The 21,235-nt window shown below is 36.1% G+C and overlaps 1 protein-coding gene across 2 annotated transcripts in view; it reads left to right on the top strand.

Moving 5' to 3' along the window:
- LOC150083238 (uncharacterized) overlaps positions 1-21,235 on the top strand; it is a 193,022-nt gene that overhangs the window by 81,463 nt on the left and 90,324 nt on the right. For both annotated transcript variants that reach the window (XM_090377927.1, XM_090377926.1), the window contains exons 5-6: positions 1,291-1,379; positions 20,186-20,311. In XM_090377927.1, coding sequence (XP_090234053.1) covers positions 1,291-1,379; positions 20,186-20,311 — 215 coding nt within the window. The remainder of the gene's footprint in view (positions 1-1,290; positions 1,380-20,185; positions 20,312-21,235) is intronic.

The raw sequence follows: 21,235 nt of genomic DNA, 5'->3' as shown, positions 1-21,235 counted from the left end.
CCTCTAATACATACACAGACAAAATTTTAGACTAGTTTTTCTTATATATTTCATACTTTGGAACGGAACCCCTTTATTACTATGGGAGCCATAACTTAGTATTCACGGCATTTCTCAAGAACGTAACCCCGAATAGCGGGGGTTTACTGTATATATAAAATAAACCCGATATAGTGACAGGAAAGTCAGACTTGTAATATCCATGTGTATTATGAAATACACAATAGTCATAAGAACACACATATTAGGAATCTGCTCGTTTTAGGTATATTTGCTAAATGTACAAGGGAATATATGTTTTCGTTAAGTTAACTAATTACAGCTTCTCAGCAGTGCATGGGAAAAGTAGAGCGATAAATTTTCATAACAACAGAAAAAAAAAAAAAAGCAGCACACATTATGTAAAAGAAATACTGTTGTTTTTATTATACGGTGATGACACTTAGAAGTTCTTGCAAATAAGCAAGCACTTCTAAGTTCAATAAGCATAATGAAATAACTTTGTCTTTTCCATTTTCAAAGGGTAAGATAACTAACCAGAAATAATAATTACTAAATGTATAAATCTTTGCACCACCAACCAACTTGTGTTACCAATTAGTTAATGACTGCAAGAATTTATACATGTATCCTATTCCTGACCTCAGGGGACTTATTTAAGTAATTAATGAAAGATAGAATAAAAGCACCTAGAAATGTGTAACTATTTAGATTTGGATGATTGAGACTGATAAAAACTGATTATTGTTATACTTTTTTCATTTAGCATTAAGCATAAATGATTAATGCTAAATGCATTAATCATTTAGCATGTTGGCCTCCAAAGTGGGGTGCACGAGATAAACTGGAATAAATCAATATTTATTAATTAAGAAAAATTTAGTTTTTCGAAACGTAATCGAAAATAAAAATTACAAATAAATGTTTTTTTAATACTTCAATATGTGGATTTCTTTGATTGTGCAGCTTTATTTGATCATGCACATTCAAGTACATGCATTTTGTACTTTAACTTCAATTTAATTTTGTTTTTGTTTTGTATTTTTTTATTTGTGGTCTTTTAAAATTATATATGATTTTAAAAATGTGATTTTAGATGTAATGCCTTCCATGTAAATGATTTATAAATATATATATATATATATATATATATATATTAAACTGTATATTTAATTTTTTATTCTGGGGTGCACGCTAGTCATTTTAAGAAAAATAAGGATCCATGACCAAAAATGTTTGGAGACCATTGATTTAGTACAGCCATTACTACTTGTTTATTTTATCTTTCAGAACTTGAACAGAAGTTGGGTAAGAATGTAATCAGTCCATGTATACGACTTTCTGATAAAGGAACTTCAGTAAGAGAACTTAATACTGAGGTAAGTATTTCTTTCTGCTTTAAGTTATTGGTGATTGATCTTTTAGCATTAGTATATGATGCAAGAAAGCAAGCTTATACAGCATCAGCCAAAAAAAAAAAAAAACCCTTCCCATTTCACCCATCCATTCACTCCAATTGTTTGTCTAGTTCTGCCCTGAATTTATTAAAGCTATCAACTTCTACGACAGATGGAAATTTGTTCCAGCAATCAAACAATTGTTGGCTAAAGGCAAATTTCTGCACATCTATTCAACAACTGTCTTTTCTCAATTTTTATTTATGTCCCCTCAGGTGATTAATCTGGGCAAGAGAAAGGAGTCTATCAGCATTGAGCTTGCTAAACCCATTCAAGGCCTTACACCTCCTGTATTTATAAACACTACTCTTTGAAATGCCACACAAAAATCGATTTAAACTTTTGTTTAAAAATATGCCAATATATGGCGTTGATTTAACTTTGAAAATTGTTAAAAAAATTTTTTTTGAAACAAACTGGAGCATGAATGTTGATAAAAAAAAATTAGTTGTCGGCTAAGAGCCATTGCAATTGCATCTTGTATGCGATAGTGTCCAAAAAAGTTTTTAAGCTATCGAAATTTTAATTTTCATGGGATAAAATATTAAACAAGAATTTACAAGATGAGCAATAAAAAAAGCTATCTGGATGGGACAGAATAAAGCTAAAGGAACAGGAAAAAATTGGAAAAGAAGCAGCTAAATGTCAGTGCTTAGACACCTTCTTTCATCCTACTAAAGTCACAGAAGAAGAAGAAATCAATAGGAATGAAGAGGAGAAAGATATAAAAACTGCAGATGAAGCCAATCACATTGATGAAAGTATTTCAACAAATTCTAGTGATAAAAATTACAGTAGCAGTGTCGACATTCATGATGATACTCTGGTAAGAAGTGTTGAAAAAAATGAAACAGATGTACCACTGTCAATAGCTGACATTGATATTTCTTATGCAGAGCATAAAGCAGAAACTTCAGTCTTTTCTAAACTTAATGTTGAAGTAGATTATCCGACAGACCCTAATTTGTTTTGTGAAAAACAAATCACACCGTCTCTTATGTAAGTACTTTTAAATGCAGGTCCTTGCTAGCTAGATCTCAAGGACAATTTTCCAAAGGATGCAGCCAGTCGCCATGTCATACCACAGTGGTATCAAAAAAAAAAAAAGCATGAGAAAAGTGGTTGTGTAGGTGCCAGGCTGTGGCTTATCTATTCATCACGAGCCAATGCTATGTTTTGCTTTTATTGCTGGTTGTTTACAGACTCCTCAAATAGGTTGGATTCTTGGGGTAACCCAAAAGTTGGTTGTAAAAATTTTGTCAAGGGAGTACAGAAAATTGAAAACATGAACAAAGTGATATACACAGAAAAGCAGAGAAGGATTTCTTTTGAAGAAAATTTCACTTATTCCTTGATCAAACTGTCTTTGCCAATCTTGTGACAGCAGAGAAGAAAGAAATAGAAAAGAGCAGATTGATTTTAACAAGTATCATTGACACAGTTCTGTTTTTAGCTTAGCATTTCGTGGTCATTGCGAATACAAAGGCTTAGGTGGCCCAAGTGCAAACGATGGGAATTTCTTAGAGCTCATCAAGCTACTAGCTAAACATGACAGATACTTAGTCAGTATATGTTACAAAGTGAATGAAATGCAACATATTTGAGCCCCAATATACAAAATGATTTGATACTCACTCTGGCAGCTGAGCTCACAAAACTGATAATGAATGAAGTCCAAGTTGCCAAATACTTCTCTGTTATAGCTGACTCAACCATTGATGTAAGATGGGTTGATCAGTTTTCCTTATCACTTTGATATGTGATAGAAACAGATGATATTGTGGAGCACTTTGTTCAATTTCTTGAACTGCTTGGGGCAGTGCTTCTCTAGTGTTCTTGCTTTAAATGAGCTAGGGCTATCAATCACAATGTGTTATGGGCATGCATATGATGGAGCCAGCACCATGGCTGGTCAAGTATGAGGTCTTCAAACAAGAGTAAAAGAAATTGCCCCCTCATGCACTTTATATTCATTGCTGCACTCATAATTTAAATCTCATCTTAGGTGACTCAGTAAATTGCAGTGTTCATAGTTGGTTTTACTTTGGAACTCTAGAAAGCTTGTACACTTATTTTTCTGAAAGTTTGCCTCATCTATCTGTGATTCGGGAGGAGCAACGGAACCAGTTATTCTTTAACATTAAAGAAACTATCTGATACTAGATGAGCATCCAGGGAATCTGCGGTAAAGGCAATTGTGCAAAGCTTACCAGCTATTGCGGTTGCCCTGCAATGAATATTAGATGGAGATATTAACAGCACTTCACAGCAGCTTGCTGAGGCAAAGGGCATTCATACAACAGTTAAAACATACAAATTCATGAATTTTTCTTATAGTATGGAAAGAACTCTTAAGTAAGGTGCTTAGTTTATCCAACTAATTGCAGAAAGCAAACATAAACATCCTGACAGCCTCTTACGTAATTAAGGTGTTTGTCAATGATTTAAAAGCAATGCGAAATAATGATGAAAGTCATTTTAAGGAAATTGAGCAGGAAGCCAGTAAACTTACTTCAAAGAGTGAGATAGCTTCCACATACAAATTCCAAAGAGGATGTGAAAGAGTAAGAGATTCCATTATGAAATTGCAGAAGACGACAGAATATCTGTTAGAAGATAACGTTTTATAGTAGAATTTTACTTGATGTCTTTGGATACAGTAATCACCAGAGAGGTTCAAAAATTTTGTCGATATGGCTTTAAACTTTAGTGTACTGGATCCCAAGCATTTTGATAATGAAGGTAATGTCAGCAGGTTAGAATTTCTAGCAAAGGAATATGCCAATGTCCTCGATGACCAAAGCGAAATTATTCAGGAATACTTTTCCTTTAGAGCCCTGATTAAAGAGATGATGACTGAAACAAATTTTGGAGAACTTACCATCATACCAATGTGATGGTAAGTTTTTTTTATGACTACCAATTTATGAAATTTATGACTACCAATGATTTAATTTCAAGTTATCCAAATATAACCACACTGTATCAAATATTTTACACTATACTCATAAGCACTGCTTCTGCAGAAAGATCTTTTCGCCATCTAAAACTGATTAAGAATTACTTGCGCTCTACTATGACAGAAGACAGACTCTCAGGACTGGCGATCCTTTCCATTGAAAAGGAATTAGCAAGCAAGGTTGACTACAGCAACATGATAGATCATTTTGTAAAATATGAAACCAAGACGCAAGAAATTTCTCTGACTCGAGACTAACTTTTAACTGCCGATTTGTTCTACCGTATAACATATTACTGTGTTTTGTGAGCCAAGGCATATTTTTATTTATTTATTATTATTTTTTTTTTTGGTGATGAATGTAACAACAGGGAAATTTCTCAAACAAAATTTGTATATATATATATTGTGTTTTGTATTTTTTGTGTTGAATAAAGCAACATTATATATATTACAACTTAAATAGACATGTTCTTGAAAATGCTGGTCTTAAAAGCAGATTAAAACACATGTAGTCTTAAAGTGCTGTTAGTGTAAAATGGCTTTGAAATATTTCTTGACCTTCGTATGGTGCCTATTTTGTCACCTTTGTCCCCCTCAAGTTAAAACCTGGATACGCCACTGTAAAAGCTAGTCTGTAATCAAGTCACAAAGGAGTTTAGGCAAGCGAAGCAGATTATGAGAAATCTTTGCCAAAGGAAGGAAAGAAAAACAGCAAAGACTTATTAGCATTAGTTGAGGGATATGATGCAAGAAAGCAAGCATATACAGCATCAGCCAAAAAAAAAAAAAAAAAAAAAAAACCCTCTTCCCATCTGGTCCCTCCAAATGTTTGTCTTGTTCAGCCTTAAATTTATTTAAGCTATCAACTTCCACATCAGATGGAAGTCTGTTCCAGCAGATCAAGAGTATTACTCCCTCTAGTTTCCTCCCGAACATGCTGATGTAGAAAACAATCATCCAATAAATCCACAAAAGCCTTGCTAGTGTCTATTTCCCTGTCCAGTCTCTTATTATACTCATCAGAGTTATTAGGCCTATAGCACACTCCTACTCTCAATTTTGATCTCCCAATGCTTATGTCACACTGGCGTCTCCGTAGCCAGGTGGGAAGGAGCAGCAGCAGTGCGTAGCACACGCTTCTTGATTAAACCGGGGTTCGAGCCCGTCACCACCAAATGCGGAGGATGCGGAAAGGTCAGGGAATGACCCGGAGCAATATGGCCTTAGTTGCTAATGCTCCTTAAAAAAAAAAACCAAAAAAAAAAAACCAAGCTTATGTCACACCAAACTGACTCAACACTGCACTGTCCAGCGATGTCGACTGGCTTCACTTCCTTGGATTTTATGTGTTTCTTAACTAATAGCATAACCCCTCCTCCCTTCCTATCCTGTCTATCCTTTCTGTACACATTGTACTCCCCAAATGCCAGTTCTGCATTCCTTATATCTGTTGTGACATCACGTCTCTGATATCCCAACAATATCTGCCTTTGATGTTTTGAGCAATACCTCAATTTCATCAAATTTATTTACCAAACTCCTAGCATTGGTGTACACGCAAGTATACATGCACCTGTTCCTATTCTTAGCTACCCTAACACAACCCTTGTGTTTACTTGTACCGCAATGACTCCCAGCAGTCCCTGAAATATCCTGCATCTTGTTTTCCAGATTGCTGCTCATTCCAATAGAAGCAGTGCAAGAATCACTTTTGCCTCTGCCAGTGGCTACTGTTAATCTATTAGTCCTTGTATCCCCCAAGCTAGCAGTTTTCCGACCCACCTAACACTGCCTCGATAGCATCAGCAAATATTCTTGCATCCTTTCTATTTAAGTGTATCCCATCCCTGTAGAAGCAGTCTCTCCTGTTAACAAGTACAGACCAGGCTGAAAAAAATTCTACCCCTTGAGCCTTGCACAATCTTTCCAGGGCTGAATTGATCGACAGGGCTCTCATCATATACTCCCTCCTATCATGTCTGGGCAGAATTGCGAGATACTTTCAAATTCAACCCTAATTCACGGCTTTTTTTCAACAGTGACCTGTACTTGTTAAGTAATTCCGCCGGTCTCCTACTCTTAATATCATTAGTGCCAACATGTACAACTATATCACCTTTTGTGCCCTTAAAAGATGATATCCGCTCTACCACATCATCAACCTTTGCCCCTGGCAGACATACCCTGGTCCTGTTCCAGATGATGACTTGACCCAGTTTATCATCATGCTATCCATATTGCTGCTGTAGCATTCCAGACATTACAGACATTGTTGGTTGAAGCTACTGAACCATCCTTGTTTCTTCAAAGAAAGCAATTGTCATTGCAGTACACTTTTAAACTGAAATTGTTGCTGAACCTCCTGATGTGAACATAACAACTATAAGACTGCCAATTATGCCTTTCATATTCATATCCAAGAGCTACTAAGAGAATTGAACATCAGAGTAGACAATATTGCCGGATTATCAAGGCAACCAACTCCATCTTGGCATGCTCAACTACCATCTTGCAACTTCTCTGTTAAAAGTTGGGAACAAAGTCAGCACTTCACCCACAGTACCCATAGACCGTACCTCTGTGGGTACTGTTCTTCTGAATTAGCATACAGATGGTAAATCAATTTTGATGTATCATGTCCCACTACATATAATTTGGCAAAAAAGGTAACAAGAAGCACAATATATGATGAATTAAGAATCATTCTTAATTCATCATAAATTTTAGGAAATTTAACATTCTTTCACCTTTTACATATCTACTATACTTCTTTTTCTACTATCCTTACCTTTCTAGTCTCTGGCACTATGTGTAAATTTCACCTGCACACACACACACACACACACACACACACACACACACACACACACACACACACACACACACACACATACATTGGGTGGTTATAAAATAAGTTTCCCTATTCAGGAGACCCTAGTTTCATAACAGTTGGAGATAGCCCAGTGAAAATTGATGGGTATGTCATTTAGGGTATGTGGAAGCGATTTATAGAAGAAAATAAATTAGTTCAAATTTCCACCACCAGGTCAGAAATTGGGACTGTAAACTTGAGATGGAATACTTAACTTAGCATTAGATTTTAATATCAGAACTTAGAAATCTACAGATATTGTTCTATGTGCTTTCCTTCACTTGAGATGACATTCTGAGAACTGCATGCGACACAGTTTCACGTAGCATCTCATTGGGGATGTTGGCTACATGCTGTTTGCTTGCTTTCAAATCGAGAAGCATCTGTATGCTGCCACGGTAAACTGTCTTTCAGGTATCCCCATAGACAGAAATCACAGGGATTGAGATCTGATGATTGGGCTGGCCAGAACTGTGGAAAGTCTCTAGAAATGATGCGATTATTTCCAAATGTTGAACGGAGCAGTTTCTTCACTTGTTCACCAACATGGGGAGGGGCACCATCGTGCACAAACACTATGGTCTCCAAGCATTGCCTTTCTTACAGGGCTGGAATAATGTGATCTCTTAGAAGAGTGCAGTACCGTGCACTAGTTACTGTACACCTTACGGAGCCATAAGGTGTAGACTCTTTAAAGAAAAACGGTCTGATTATAAACTCTGCTGTGAATCCACACCATACTGTAATATATGGACTTTGTAGTGGTCACGCACAGCAAATGGACGAGAAGTTCTCCATATTCAGCAGTTTTGTGCATTTACAGCCTCATGAACAGTGAAATGTGCCTCGTAGGCCACAAGATCATTTGAGCCCATGTATTGTCAAGTTCATACGAGCCAGAAATCGTAGAGCAAAGTCTATTCATTGTTGCTGATCACAAGACTTTAGTTCTTGCACTACGCAAATCTTGTACAGGAACCAGCATAAAATTAATCGAAGCACTTTACGTACAGTAGACCAAGGAAGCTTCAAGTCTCTTGACACACCTCTGGCACGTCTCACCGGTAGTGTTTTGCATTCTGATCTGGAGGCCATTGTAACCACCACTTCATCCACTACCCCTCCGTTCCAATACGTGGTCGTCCCCTGCGTGGAATTACACCTAACTATCCAGTCGCTTCAAATTACTTTATTAATTTAATGGAAATCTTTTAAGTTTCAGATATTCACATAGTCCTGCATTAGCATTACTATTATTCTGGTAGAACAGGTTTACTGAAATAGCATGTTCCTTTTTGTACGAGCCATAATGGTTATTGACGGTGGCGATGTCATTTGCATAAGCAGCGTGTCTTGAAGTAAGTGACAACTTTTACATATGTGCAGCACCGTTTTTCCTGTGGTGGTGGAAATTTGAACTAATTTTTTTTTTCTATGAATTGCTTCCCCATACCCTAAATGACATACCAAAAAACATTTCACACATCCATTCCCTCTAAAAGTTTGTCTAGTTCTTCCTTGAATTTATTTAAGCTATCAACTTCCACAACGACAGATGGAAGTTTGTTCCAGAAATTAACTACCTGCTGGCTAAAAGAAAATTTCTGCACATCTATTCTACAACTGTCTTTCCTCAATTTGAATTTATGCCCCCTCAGGATAGTAATCTGAGCAAGAGGAAGAATCCCATTAGAATTGAACCTGCTCAAACCATTCAAGGCCCTATTCACCCCAATCAGATCACCTCGCAGGTGCCTACTCTCCAGATGCGCAATTTGCAGAACTTAAGCTTTTCTTGGTAAGAGGACCCCTTCGTTCCCCTCACCAATCTTGTAGCCCTTCTATGTACTTGCTCAAGCAACTCTACATCCTTCCTAAAATCAGGCCTCCAGACCTGTACACAGTACTCATGGCTTGGCCTGACCATTGCCTTATACAAAGGGATAATCACCACCTTCTCCCTACTAGCAAAATTCCTTTATATCATTGACAACACCCCATGACCTGCTCTGGCAGTCTGTCTGCATTACTCTGAAAACTTCATATCTGATTACTGCCAAGTCCTTTTCATTTTCTACCACCCTAAGTGTAGTACCACACAGTTGGTACATTTCTCTGGGGTTACTTCTACCTATATGCAGTACTTTGCATTTGTCAATGTTAAACTTCAGTTGCCACTTCTCAGCCCATCTGCCCAACTTTTCTAGATTCTGTTGCAGGATCTAGAAAAGTTGGACAGATGGGCTGAGATCTTTTTGCAGGATCTGTTGACATCCATTTAGTATTTCTTGAACAGTATTTCTTAATTCGTATAAAAAGCCTCATAGATTCCATGATTAATTCCTTGAATGCTTCCCATTTAGAATTTGCTGTTGGTAACATCACCAGTGTACTACACTACAAATAGTAACTGCAGTATTTTAAATTGTAGTCCACTACTCTGATGTTATATACTCAATTTATAAAGTTACAAATGCTCCTAAAAACAAGTTAGGTAATGTACACACTGCGTTACATTTTAGACTCTTTCAATTATCAAATAACTTAGATATCCCTTGGTTTAATATGGTGTTCTGAGATTAAATGTAAATTATGCCTCAGGCTAGGGCAGCAAATGAAAGAGCTTAATTTAGTGGGAGTGCCATGGATCAGGGGGGAGACCTGAAGAGGACAGTTCTATGAATCTTGTTATTATAAAATGTGTTACTTATTTGATGTTTGTGGAACTATCTGGAATGAGATATGATACAGTCAAAGGTGTGTGTGTGTGTGTGTGTGTGTGTGTGTGTGTGTGTGTGTGTGTGTGTGTGTGTGTGTGTGTGTGTGTGTGTGTTCAATCAAGCACTAACTGACTGGTGTTCTGATCAATGTGCATGAGAGCTTGAAAAACCCTATATTAATTCCTTCGATGGTTGATACCCTTGAAGGAATTAAAACATCAAGCTCTCAGCTATCCACATGAATGCCAGAGCTTTACACACATGCATCTGATGACACAGCAACCATCCTGAAGGAAAAATATAATATAATCACCAACAATCATCATTCTTCTCTTTCTTGGTGATTCCCTTCTACTTCTCTCTCTCTCTCTCTCTCTCTCTCTCTCTCTCTCTCTCTCTCTCTCTCTCTCTCTCTCTCTCTCTCTCTCTCTCTCTCTCTCTCTCTCTCTCTCTCTCTCTCTCTCTCCTCAGGGAGGGAAATTCAGAAATTTTTTTTGTCTTTTGCAGTATAAGCCTCAGGCTTCCTGCTTTTAGTTGCACAGAAGGTAGCTATTATTGGTGATTCTATTGTCATGTAAAAGGGAAATATGTTGTGCAAAAAAGATAGAGATAATAAGACCAACATATGTCTGTGGGATAAAAGTTAATGTTGTAGACCTGTTTATCGTTAAAGGGCACAAAAGGTCATATATTGTTGTTCATATTGGAAATAATGATATTAAGATTTGGAGTCTTGAGGACCTATTTAACAGGAATTGGACAATGAATATGAAAAAGTCACAAGTTAGATTAATTTTAAAAGTGTCTGTTATTCTGTTTAGATATCCTCCACAATAGGAGGGATTACATGATGAGAGCCTTGTCAATTGTTTTGGCCAGTAAGAAGACTGTGCAAGGGTCATGGGATAGAATTTTTCTCAGCATGAGAAAAATTCTTCCCCATGTTTCATCACAGGAAAGACTGTTTTCTCAAACAGGCTTTCTTATGCTTGTTAACAGGAGAGTGTTTTTACAGGGAGGACTGCACTTAAAATAGAAGAGGGTACCAAGAATATTTGCTGATGTCATTGGGGTTTTGTTATGTGGGTTAGAAAACTAGCTTGGTGGGGAGGCACATACATACAGACTAATAGTTTTACATCAGCTGCAGGCAGTGGTGAAATGATTCTTGGGTTGCTTCTATTGGGATTTAACAGCCAGGAAAGCAGGAGTATTGGGGTTTATACGGCTTGCTGGTGGCTCTAATGGGACAAGAAATTACATGGGTTCTGTTAGGGTTACTAAGAGAAGAAACAGGTGCACAAATACTTGGTTATACACTAGCTAGGAGTGTAATTAATAAATTTGAGAAATTTTAAGTATTCGTTAGGCCATTAAAGACATTGTAGCAATATCAGAAATTTCTACCTTGAATTTATCATACTACCCACTTACACATTAATAGATTGATGTTTGAACAAAAAAACATTTGCTGGCTGAAGGAGAACTTGTGCCCATCTATCCTGCAATCATTGTTCCTCAATTTGAAATTGTCCCCTCAAGTCTGAGCAAGAGGAAGAATCCCATAAGCAGTGAGTTTGCTCAGTCCATTCAAAGCCTTAAACACATCAATCAGATCATTTTGGAGGTACCTAGTCTCCAGGCTCTGCAGTTTACAATGCTGAAGCTTCTGTGGTAAGACCACTCTTTTGTAACCATCAACAATCTCATTTTCCTTCTCTGCACCTGTTCCAACAGATCTGCAACCTTCCTAAAATGAGGTCTTCTAGACCTGTATGCAGTACCAAAGATGCAGCCTAACCACTGCATTGTACAATGGGATAATCACTTCCTTATCCCTGTGGCAAAATTCCTGTATATCATTGACAAAACCCCATGAACTGCCCTGGAAGTCTGTCTATACTGCTCAGAGAACTTCATATATGATTGCACATCTACTCCCAGGTCTTTTATTTTCCATGGTATGTTAACAAAAAGTCGGTATGTTAATCTGAGATTACTGCTACCTATATGCAGTATCTGATTAGAGGATGTGGAATTTGAATGGAAAGAGTACATTTACAGAAAGGACAGATAGGACATGAGAAATAGGATATAGGACAAATAGGATATTTATAGAAAGGACACGAGTTCGTGGAGGATGAGTTATGCTCTTGGTTAAGAAGGACATAGATTTTGAGACTGTGCGTCTAGTTGGAATTGGTGGACAGTGTAATGTTGAGTCAGTTTGGCATAAAATAAGCACTGTAGAAACAAAAATGTGATTAGGGGTACGTTATAGGGCAAATGAATGTGATCAGTATAAGAAAGAGCTATACAGACAGAGTAGGCCAGTGGATCAGAATGTCTTATAATGCTGAGCCTTTTAACTTCATTGCTGACAACTTGTGGTCTGCAACTTGTGGGCTAGTCACTTGCAGAGTAGCAGAACCTTTTTGGATTTATTGAATGATGTACTTTCTACACCAGCATGTTAGAGAAGCAACAGTGACCGGATGCAGTGACTCTTGATCTGATTGTCAGCAGTGACACTTCACACATTAAGAATCTGCAGATAAAAGAACCACTAGGTGGCAGTGATTGCAGTGCATTTTATGTGGGATTTACTTAAAGATGTTACTACTGTCAAGGGTAAAAGTAGAGATTTTGTTTTCGTAACGGTGACTACAATGGTTCTGGTTAGTTCTTAAATTCTTTTCAGTGTGACCAACGATTATGTTACCAACTGCAATTTGTAAATGGGAAGCATTCAGGGAATTAAATTGTAGAAGCTACCAAGCTTTTCATACCACCTACGAAATACTAATGACCTAAGTGGATGACAGATGAATTGGAGAGATTAGTGACAGAGTCGAAAAATACATGGGATGATTATAAGTTATCAAAGGATAAAGAAACATTCAGTAATACAAACTACTCTGGAGTCAAGTCATGAAAGGGGTCAGCCAGGCTAAGACAGATTAGGAGGTCTTTGGATAGCAATACAAAGAAATGTAGCAAAGAGTTCTTTATGTTAACACTAAAAGGAAAGAATTGAACTGCATTAGTCCACTAGGTACAAATGACATTACTACTGATGATATTGTTCTTGTTGCTGAAAATCAATAAATATTTTGCATCTACATTCATACATGAATAAGTGTTTATGGATGGGCACAATAGAAGTATACCATCTTATAACTGTGAGCTAAATGATTTTGTTATAATTGGATGGAAAATGGAAGAGAAATTGTAGAGCTTTTGATATCTATCCAATTATATTAAAAGAAGCAGAAAAAGTGTTAGCCATAATTATGAGAGAACCCTTGAATTCAAGGGAGGCCTCCCGTGGCTTGGAGATGTAAGAAGTCTTCCCTATTCATATAGGGGGGAAAGGTGATTAATTATGTATTTGTAAACTTGACTTCTATTTCAGAGAAAGTAATGGAGTCAGTAAATACAGGATCATCTTGACAGGAATACATAACTGTATGATTTGTAAAATAATAAGAGGAGTTTACCTCAATATAGTACATAGAACACTTTCGTATGATACTCTCCAGAAATTAAAACAAAAAAATAGAAAAACTTATATTAGAGTAAAACATAATTAAAAACCAATTTAACACAATTAAAAATATTAAAAAGAATCTAACAAAAATATTCAAAACGATTTTTCTTTCCTGAAGCTGACAATGCTTTTCGACCATATGTCATGATCACAGGAATGAAAATTACCGAATAGGGTTGAACATGAAACTTAAATAGTGATTATCTGTCTTCGTGCATGCGTGTAAAGGTCTACGCATCGGAGATCAAATATAGCCGATGAACATTAACAGAATTCTCGTGTAATTTAATTTCTACGGATTCTGCAATTAATAGTCACATATAATTACGTTCGACCTTAAGTATTTTGGCCTCGTTAAATAAAAAAGTATGTTTTTCGTTAATGGTATGAAAGGCTAATCCTGACACTGCTGAACGAGAAGCACGAACTGAGGCTTCATGTTGATTTACATGAATATTCAGAGAAAAATGCGTCGAACCTTGGTAAGACGAGTCGCAATCACCGCAAGAAATGTATACCAGGTCATTAATTTGTGTTGCGAAAGTGGGAAGAACTGAACGATTGTTCAGTATAGTGTGTAATTTCTGTATTGGTCTGGCCACAATTTTAAATTCAGTATCTTTAAAGAAGCTGTTTATGCCACTGTTCAACATATGGGACAGAACTAAAGTATCTTTTGATATTACTATTGTTGGTTGGTGTAGTGTTTTGTATCCTGTCCTTAGTCTGTACCCTATAATCCAGTTTATTATGGCAAGGGGATAACCCCTGTTTAAGAACCTGCTAGTTAATATTTGTATTTCTGAGCCCAAAGCAGATTCCATCGTTGAATATTTATAGGCATTTAGAAATTGATTAAAGATAATCGATCTTTTGTAGGTGAACGGGTGATAGTTATTATAATGTAGGAGCATACTGGTGTTTGTAGGTTTTCGATAGATGCTAAATTGGATCTTATTCAAGTCTCGAGTAAGTGTGAAATTTAGAAAGTTTAATGACTTTGTATCCGTATCCTCCCTTTCCAATGTAAATTTGAGTCTAGAATGAATATTATTAAACGAATGTAAAATGTCTTCGATAGTACTACTATCAGTAATAACTAGAAGATCGTTTAAATACCTCCCATAGTATGTGATACAGGGCAAAAAGGTGTCAAATGTATATGTTTAATCGTTGAGAGATAAATCTCTGACATTGATCCCCCACAGACACACAACGTACTACCACAAAGAATACGTCAGCTAGTTCACGAACACCGACCCTACCTAGTATTCAACGAACTGACATATCAACAGGTTACAAATCTTTCCTCGTGTATCGCAGGACCAGATTTCACTTTTATCCAAAGGATTAAATTATAATTTACCACCTCGAAAACTACCTAAAAAACAATATGTAATTGATATTGAATTTGGACTTTGTAACGTTCCACAAAAAGATTTATTTATTCAACGTGTTAACCAAGTAGTGAATAACATAAAAGAAACGCGACTTCCTAAATTGAATACACATTAAAGTTCAGCTTTACGAGAACTTCGGGAAAATAAAGACATTATTATACAGAGGGCAGATAAAGGAGATACAGTGGTAATATTAGATAAACTCGATTTATATTAATAAGTTAGATTCAATTGTTTCAGATACCTCCACTTATCTTGAAGTAGACCTGGCACTGTTTACCAATTTGATCAATCAATACAATAAAACGTTAACCACATATTGAAAAAACGACTACATCACTATAGCTAAGTTAAAGGAATTGAAGGCCAGAACATACAATATTCCTGCACTTTTCGGTCAGGTAAAATTACAGAAGACTGGATTTCCTGTTCGACCTATTGTTTCCTACAGGAACTCGGCATTTTCATCCTTAGCCATACATGTATATAGCATTATAAAACCCTTTAGAGAGGTAATACAAATTGGGATTAAGAACTACGATACATTATTTAATAATCTTAAAGACTGTAGACTTGGCGACAATGACAATTTATTCTCACTAGATGTTACCTCATTATATACGAATGTAAACGTTGAATGCACATTAGATATTATTTGGGATATGTTAAATAATAACTCGATACCGATTAATTATATGAAGCTACCTGGCAACCCAAAGGTCGCGGGTTCAAATCCCGCTTTGGGCTTGGATCACAGTACTTCAAAAACCTTGGGAGGTGCATTATGGCCACAGAAGCCGATGTGCCAACAACTAACTAAAACAAACAAAAACAACAAATATGAAGCTACCTATTAAGGAAATTTTTCACTTAATTAAACTGTTAGTTGAGGCCAACTATATCACCTATCGAGACAAGGTGTACAAACAAATTTTTGGATTACAAATGGGTTTGAGCCTTAGCGGCTTAATATCAGAGATCTATCTCTCAATGATTAAACATATACATTTGACATTTTTTCGACCCCTATCACATACTATGGAAGGTATTTAGACGATCTTCTACTTATTACTGATAGTAGTACTATCCAAGACATTTTACATTCATTTAATAATATTCATTCTAGACTCAAATTTACATTGGAAAGGGAGGATACGGATACAAAGTCATTAAACTTTCTAAATTTCACGCTTACTCGGGACTCAAATAAGATCCAATTTAGCATCTATCAAAAACCTACAAACACTAGTATGCTTCTACATTATAATAGCTATCACCTGTTCACCTACAAAAGATCGATTATCTTTAATCAATTTCTAAATGCTTATAAATATTCAACGACGGAATCTGCTTTGGGCTCAGAAATACAAATATTAACTAGCAGGTTCTTAAACAGGAATTATCCCCTTGCCACAATAAACCGGATTAGGGTACAGGCTAAAAAGATACAAAATACTACACCAACCAACAATAGTAATATCAAAAAAATACTTTATTTCTGTCCCATATGTTGAACAGTGGCACAAACAGCTTAATAGATTCTTTAAAGATAAAATTGTGGCCAGGCCACACTATACGGAAATTACACACTATACTAAATAATCGCTCAATTCTTTCCGCGTTTGCAACATAAATTAATGACATGGTATACAACATTTCTTGCATTTCGACTTGTCTTACCAAGGTTGAGACGCTTTTTTCTCTGAATATTCATGTAAATCAACATGAAGCCTCAGTTCGTGCTTCTCGTTCAACAGCGTCAGAATTAGCCTTTTATGCCATTAATGAAAAACTTTTTATTTAACGAGGCCAAAATACTTAATGTCCAACGTAATTATACGCGACTATTAATTTTAGAAACCGTAGAAATTAAACTACACAAGAATTCTGTTAATGTTCGTCGGCCATATTTGATCTCTGATGCATGGACCTTTACGTGCATGCACGAAGACAAATTATCACTATTTAAGTTTCATGCTCAACCCTATTCGGTAATTTTCATTTCTGTGATCACGACATATGGTTGAAAAGTGTTGTCAGCTTCAGGAAAGAAAAATCGTTTTGAATATTTTTGTTAGATTCTTTTTAATATTTTTAATTGGGTTAAATTGATTTTTAATTGTGTTAAATTGATTTTAATTGTGTTAAATTGATTTTAATTGTGTTAAATTGGTTTTTAATTATTTTTTACTCTAATGTAAGTTTTTCGATTTTTTTCGTTTTAATTTCTGGAGAGTATCATACGGAAGTGTTCTACATATTATATTGAGGTAAACTCCTTTTATTATTTTACAAATATTAATGTTAACGTAGAACGTATTGAGCATTACAGCTCTGATTCATACTATATAACTGTATGATATATGTGAATTTTACTAGCGAGGATATTGAGATGATTGTCCCATGGCACGAGACAGTGGCTAGTTGACATCTTCAATACTGCATGCTGGTCTGAAAGCCTGATTTTAGGAAGGTTTTAATCTCTGAATGGGTGTTCAGAAGAAAAGGTTATCCAAGGATGTGAAAGGATACTTTTGCGATAAAATCTTCGGTTCTGCAATTGCAGTGGTTAGAAATTAGCGACATGTGAGGATACCTGATTGAAGTGTATAAGGCCTTTAGTGCATTGAGTTAATTAAATGCAGATCCTGATTTTTTTCTCAGATCATGCAAACACAGAAGGGGATTAAAATTGAAATCGAATGGGGCAATTTAGGATATAAGTACAAAAATTTTCTTTCATCAGAGACTGATTTATTTTTACAACTGTCCATTTGGTGGGTAGTTTGAATAAATTTAAGAAAGAATTTAAGGATGGGACAGATGTGGTGGTTGTATTTTTTATTTATTTATTTTTTGATATTACTATATACAGTGGCAGATAAAAAAACTGCATCACCTTAAAAAAAAGTAATATTTGTACTGAAATGTGTTACAGATAGTGCTTCTATTACATCAGACAGTAATTGCAAGGTATTGCATCAGCTGTTTCTATAAATACAGCGTTGGAAGGGTATACACACTCATTAGTATCTTGTTTTGCAGAGGTGTAAGCATGGCTCCATATGCTTAATTGACACCAAGAAAAAAAAGTGTAACTGTTGCTCTGTTCCAGAAAGGGCTTTCTACACGTGCTTTCGCTGATAAAACAGCCTGCCACCAGTCAACATTATCCCGGGTGCTGAAATTAAAGCGTGAAACTGGCGATGTGAAGAGAAGACCTGGATCAGGCCATAAGAGAGTGACTACGCCTTCCCAAGATCGATATTTGAAACAGCTGTGTCTTTGTAATTGCCATGCTAGTGCTCCTGATCTAAAACTGGACTTTGAGGTGGCCTCTGGTTTGAAACAAGTGTACGAACTATCCAAAGACGGCTTTCGGAATGTGGTATGCATGCCTATCAGCCCAAGAAGAAGCCTTTGTTGACCTAACAAATGAGGAAGAAGCGACTTGCTTGGGCGAAAAAGCATGTTTCATGGACAAAAGAGCAATTGGGCACCGTCATCTTGTGTGATGAATCAAAATTCAACCTGCATGGCTCAGGTAGGAAGCAATATGTCAGAAGACGAAAATCGTATTCATACCATCCTGACTTGCATAGCACCAACTGTTAAGTTCCCCGCCGGTCAGATGGTCTGGGGATGCATAACAAGCAAAGGGGTGGGGGCAAGTTAAGTTTATTAACGGAACGGTGAATGCAGAAACCTACACTGCTATCTTGGAGGAGAGCCTGAAAACTGTTATTAGGGATCACCACGCAGACATCCAAAACTGCATTTTTCAACAGGACTCAGCACCTTGCCACACAGCAAAATTTGTAAGTTTTATGCTATTTAGATTTAATGATGAGTTTATCTTCTTGTCTCACAAGGCCTAAAGCATACTTACACCAATGTTTTCCCTTGTTTTTCTCTCTTAAGGTGCAATCATACTTCAAAAATGCTGGAATTACAGTGGTGGACTTGCCTGGAAGGTCCATATTTGAACCCTATTGAAAATTGCTGGTACATAATGTCGTCTAAAATTGCTCAGAAGAAGCCAACAAGTAAGATTCAGCTGCAGGAGAGCATTGTAAGGGTGCGGGTGCCACGAAATTGGCCAACTGTATATCCAGGAGTTGAATAACTCTATGCTATATTGTTGCAAGGCTGTAATTGCAGCTCGAGGAGGAGGAACAACAAAATATTGAGTTTATTTTGCTGATTTACATTACTTAATACTATTACATTAACTTGTCATTTCAGTTTGTACATGTAAATGTAATAAAATGTATTGTCATGATTGCTGTTTGCATGATTTCTCATATTTCCATTAATTACTCATTTTACTCTTTAGGAAGATATTTATGATAATTAGGTATAACGGGTGGAGTCTTTATTAGATTTCATTCACAGAGATAGATATCCTTTCTAACAAATACATTTCAAACATTTCTGAAATCACACAGCAGCTCAAAGCACATTATTTTCAAAATTCACAAGTGATGCAGTTTTTTGCCCATCACTGTATAGCTTGTTTCCTTGCATCATTTTCTAATATTAATACACATTTCTTATTTACTCATGAGGTGTTTCTGATAATTTTGCCTTGTGTTATCCCTGTGCCAAATAGCGGTGTGGTGAAATTTGTCACACTTTTTTTTTTTTTTTTTTTTTTTTTTTTAAGGAGGACAAGGAAATGGGTGCATAGGGTCAAATTCTAGAGGTATATTCTAAAAAAACTTGTCATAATTTTTCTAGCTGTAGCATGTTCAGAGCCTTGATTTAATTATAGCTAGTGGGATGGAGTGGGGGACCATCACACTTTGTGTTATATAAACCAGTCAGAGCTGGACTCCATGTGTCAGTTGCATGAAATCGTTATTGTAGATTTTAATGTGAAAATCAGTAAAGAAACTTAATCATACTTTTGTGATCACCAGCACATGTTTCATTTTTTTAAAAAATTTATTTCTCTTAATAGATTTTGAATTTTTTAAAATTTAAATGTGAATAATAAAAACAAGGGAAACTTTGATATTGGCACCATACCTATTTATTAATGTGTAACATTGTCCATGGCAGAAAGAATATATTATTGCAGTTTTGTGATCTTTCTAATTTTTTCGTGTATGAAACAACATATTTAAATTAGATTATTTAGTTTGGTTTATGCCAAGTTTTTTTTTATGAAAATTAATAAATAGCAATCATATGGTTTACTCTTTTCTTGTTATTTCTTCAGGATCAGTCATATTCCCAAGCAAATTTTGATTCTGATGCGGAAAATTTATATTCATTTTATCTGCAAGCTTTGTATTTAGAGACAATGGCAATGAAAACCCAAGAAGAAAGAAATGAAAGTGCTATGGTAAAAATTTATCTTTTAATATATTGAATGAAACTTTATGAAACTTTTTGCAGTAAATAGAATGAGATTATCTGGATGTAATTTGCTATTAATCATTGTGAAATTACATTTTATCTAAGAGCTACAAATGATCCAGTTGCCCAGCTGCAAATTGAAATATGTGTTAGAGGAAATGTAGATTGGTTAACTACTGTAAAATTAATATCATCATCAAGCCAGAATGTAGTTAAAATTAAACAACAACCCTTAATAACTTATTTTTTAAACAGCTGAATAGAATTTTTCTTCTGAAATAAAATACATACTCAAAATGAACTTACCACAATTTCAAGCTCAAAATGTGCTCAGTAATCATCCTCAAGTACCAAGCTCAGTTGGTCCTTGAAGATGTGACAGACATTTTCTTAGATATGCCAGACAAGCTATACTGGCTACCTGGGAGTCTAAAACATTGATGGAACTGATATTCATGTGACATTCAAGTCAAGTAGACCCAATTTCAGCGAAGTCCGGACAGTCTGTGACAGCCAAATCCTCTGCTTGCACCTTCACGATGTTGGGACTGTTAGTAATCCTGGGTATAACCTCCATGCACAAACATAACCATCCAGGTATGAACCAATATAAGCAGGGGTCGAGGTGTGGCGCACACACCACATGGAGGAATGCCGCCCATCTGGGTTACCAGGCAATACTAAGTGGTAGATGACTCTCATCAACCGGTGCAATACCATCACTTTGCTTATTGGAGGCTTGAAGTGGTGAAACCCATGTTTACTCTCCAGAGCTAAGTTCCAGTCAACCCTTCCCCCATCTCTTCCATCATGTAGTATGACTGATGACTTTTGAGGTTATGATGAACATCGTGGTGAGATTCGATCTTACTTAGGTTTCAAGGGTACAGCTCTAAAACTGTGTTTGCAG

The sequence above is a fragment of the Mastigoproctus giganteus genome, chromosome 7, assembly GCF_048544385.1.
Source record: "Mastigoproctus giganteus isolate SK-2022 chromosome 7, ASM4854438v1, whole genome shotgun sequence".
Taxonomy (NCBI): Eukaryota; Metazoa; Arthropoda; class Arachnida; order Uropygi; family Thelyphonidae; genus Mastigoproctus; species Mastigoproctus giganteus.
The sequence above is the reverse complement of the archived record's forward strand: the minus strand, read 5'-3'. Positions and strand labels throughout refer to the sequence as shown.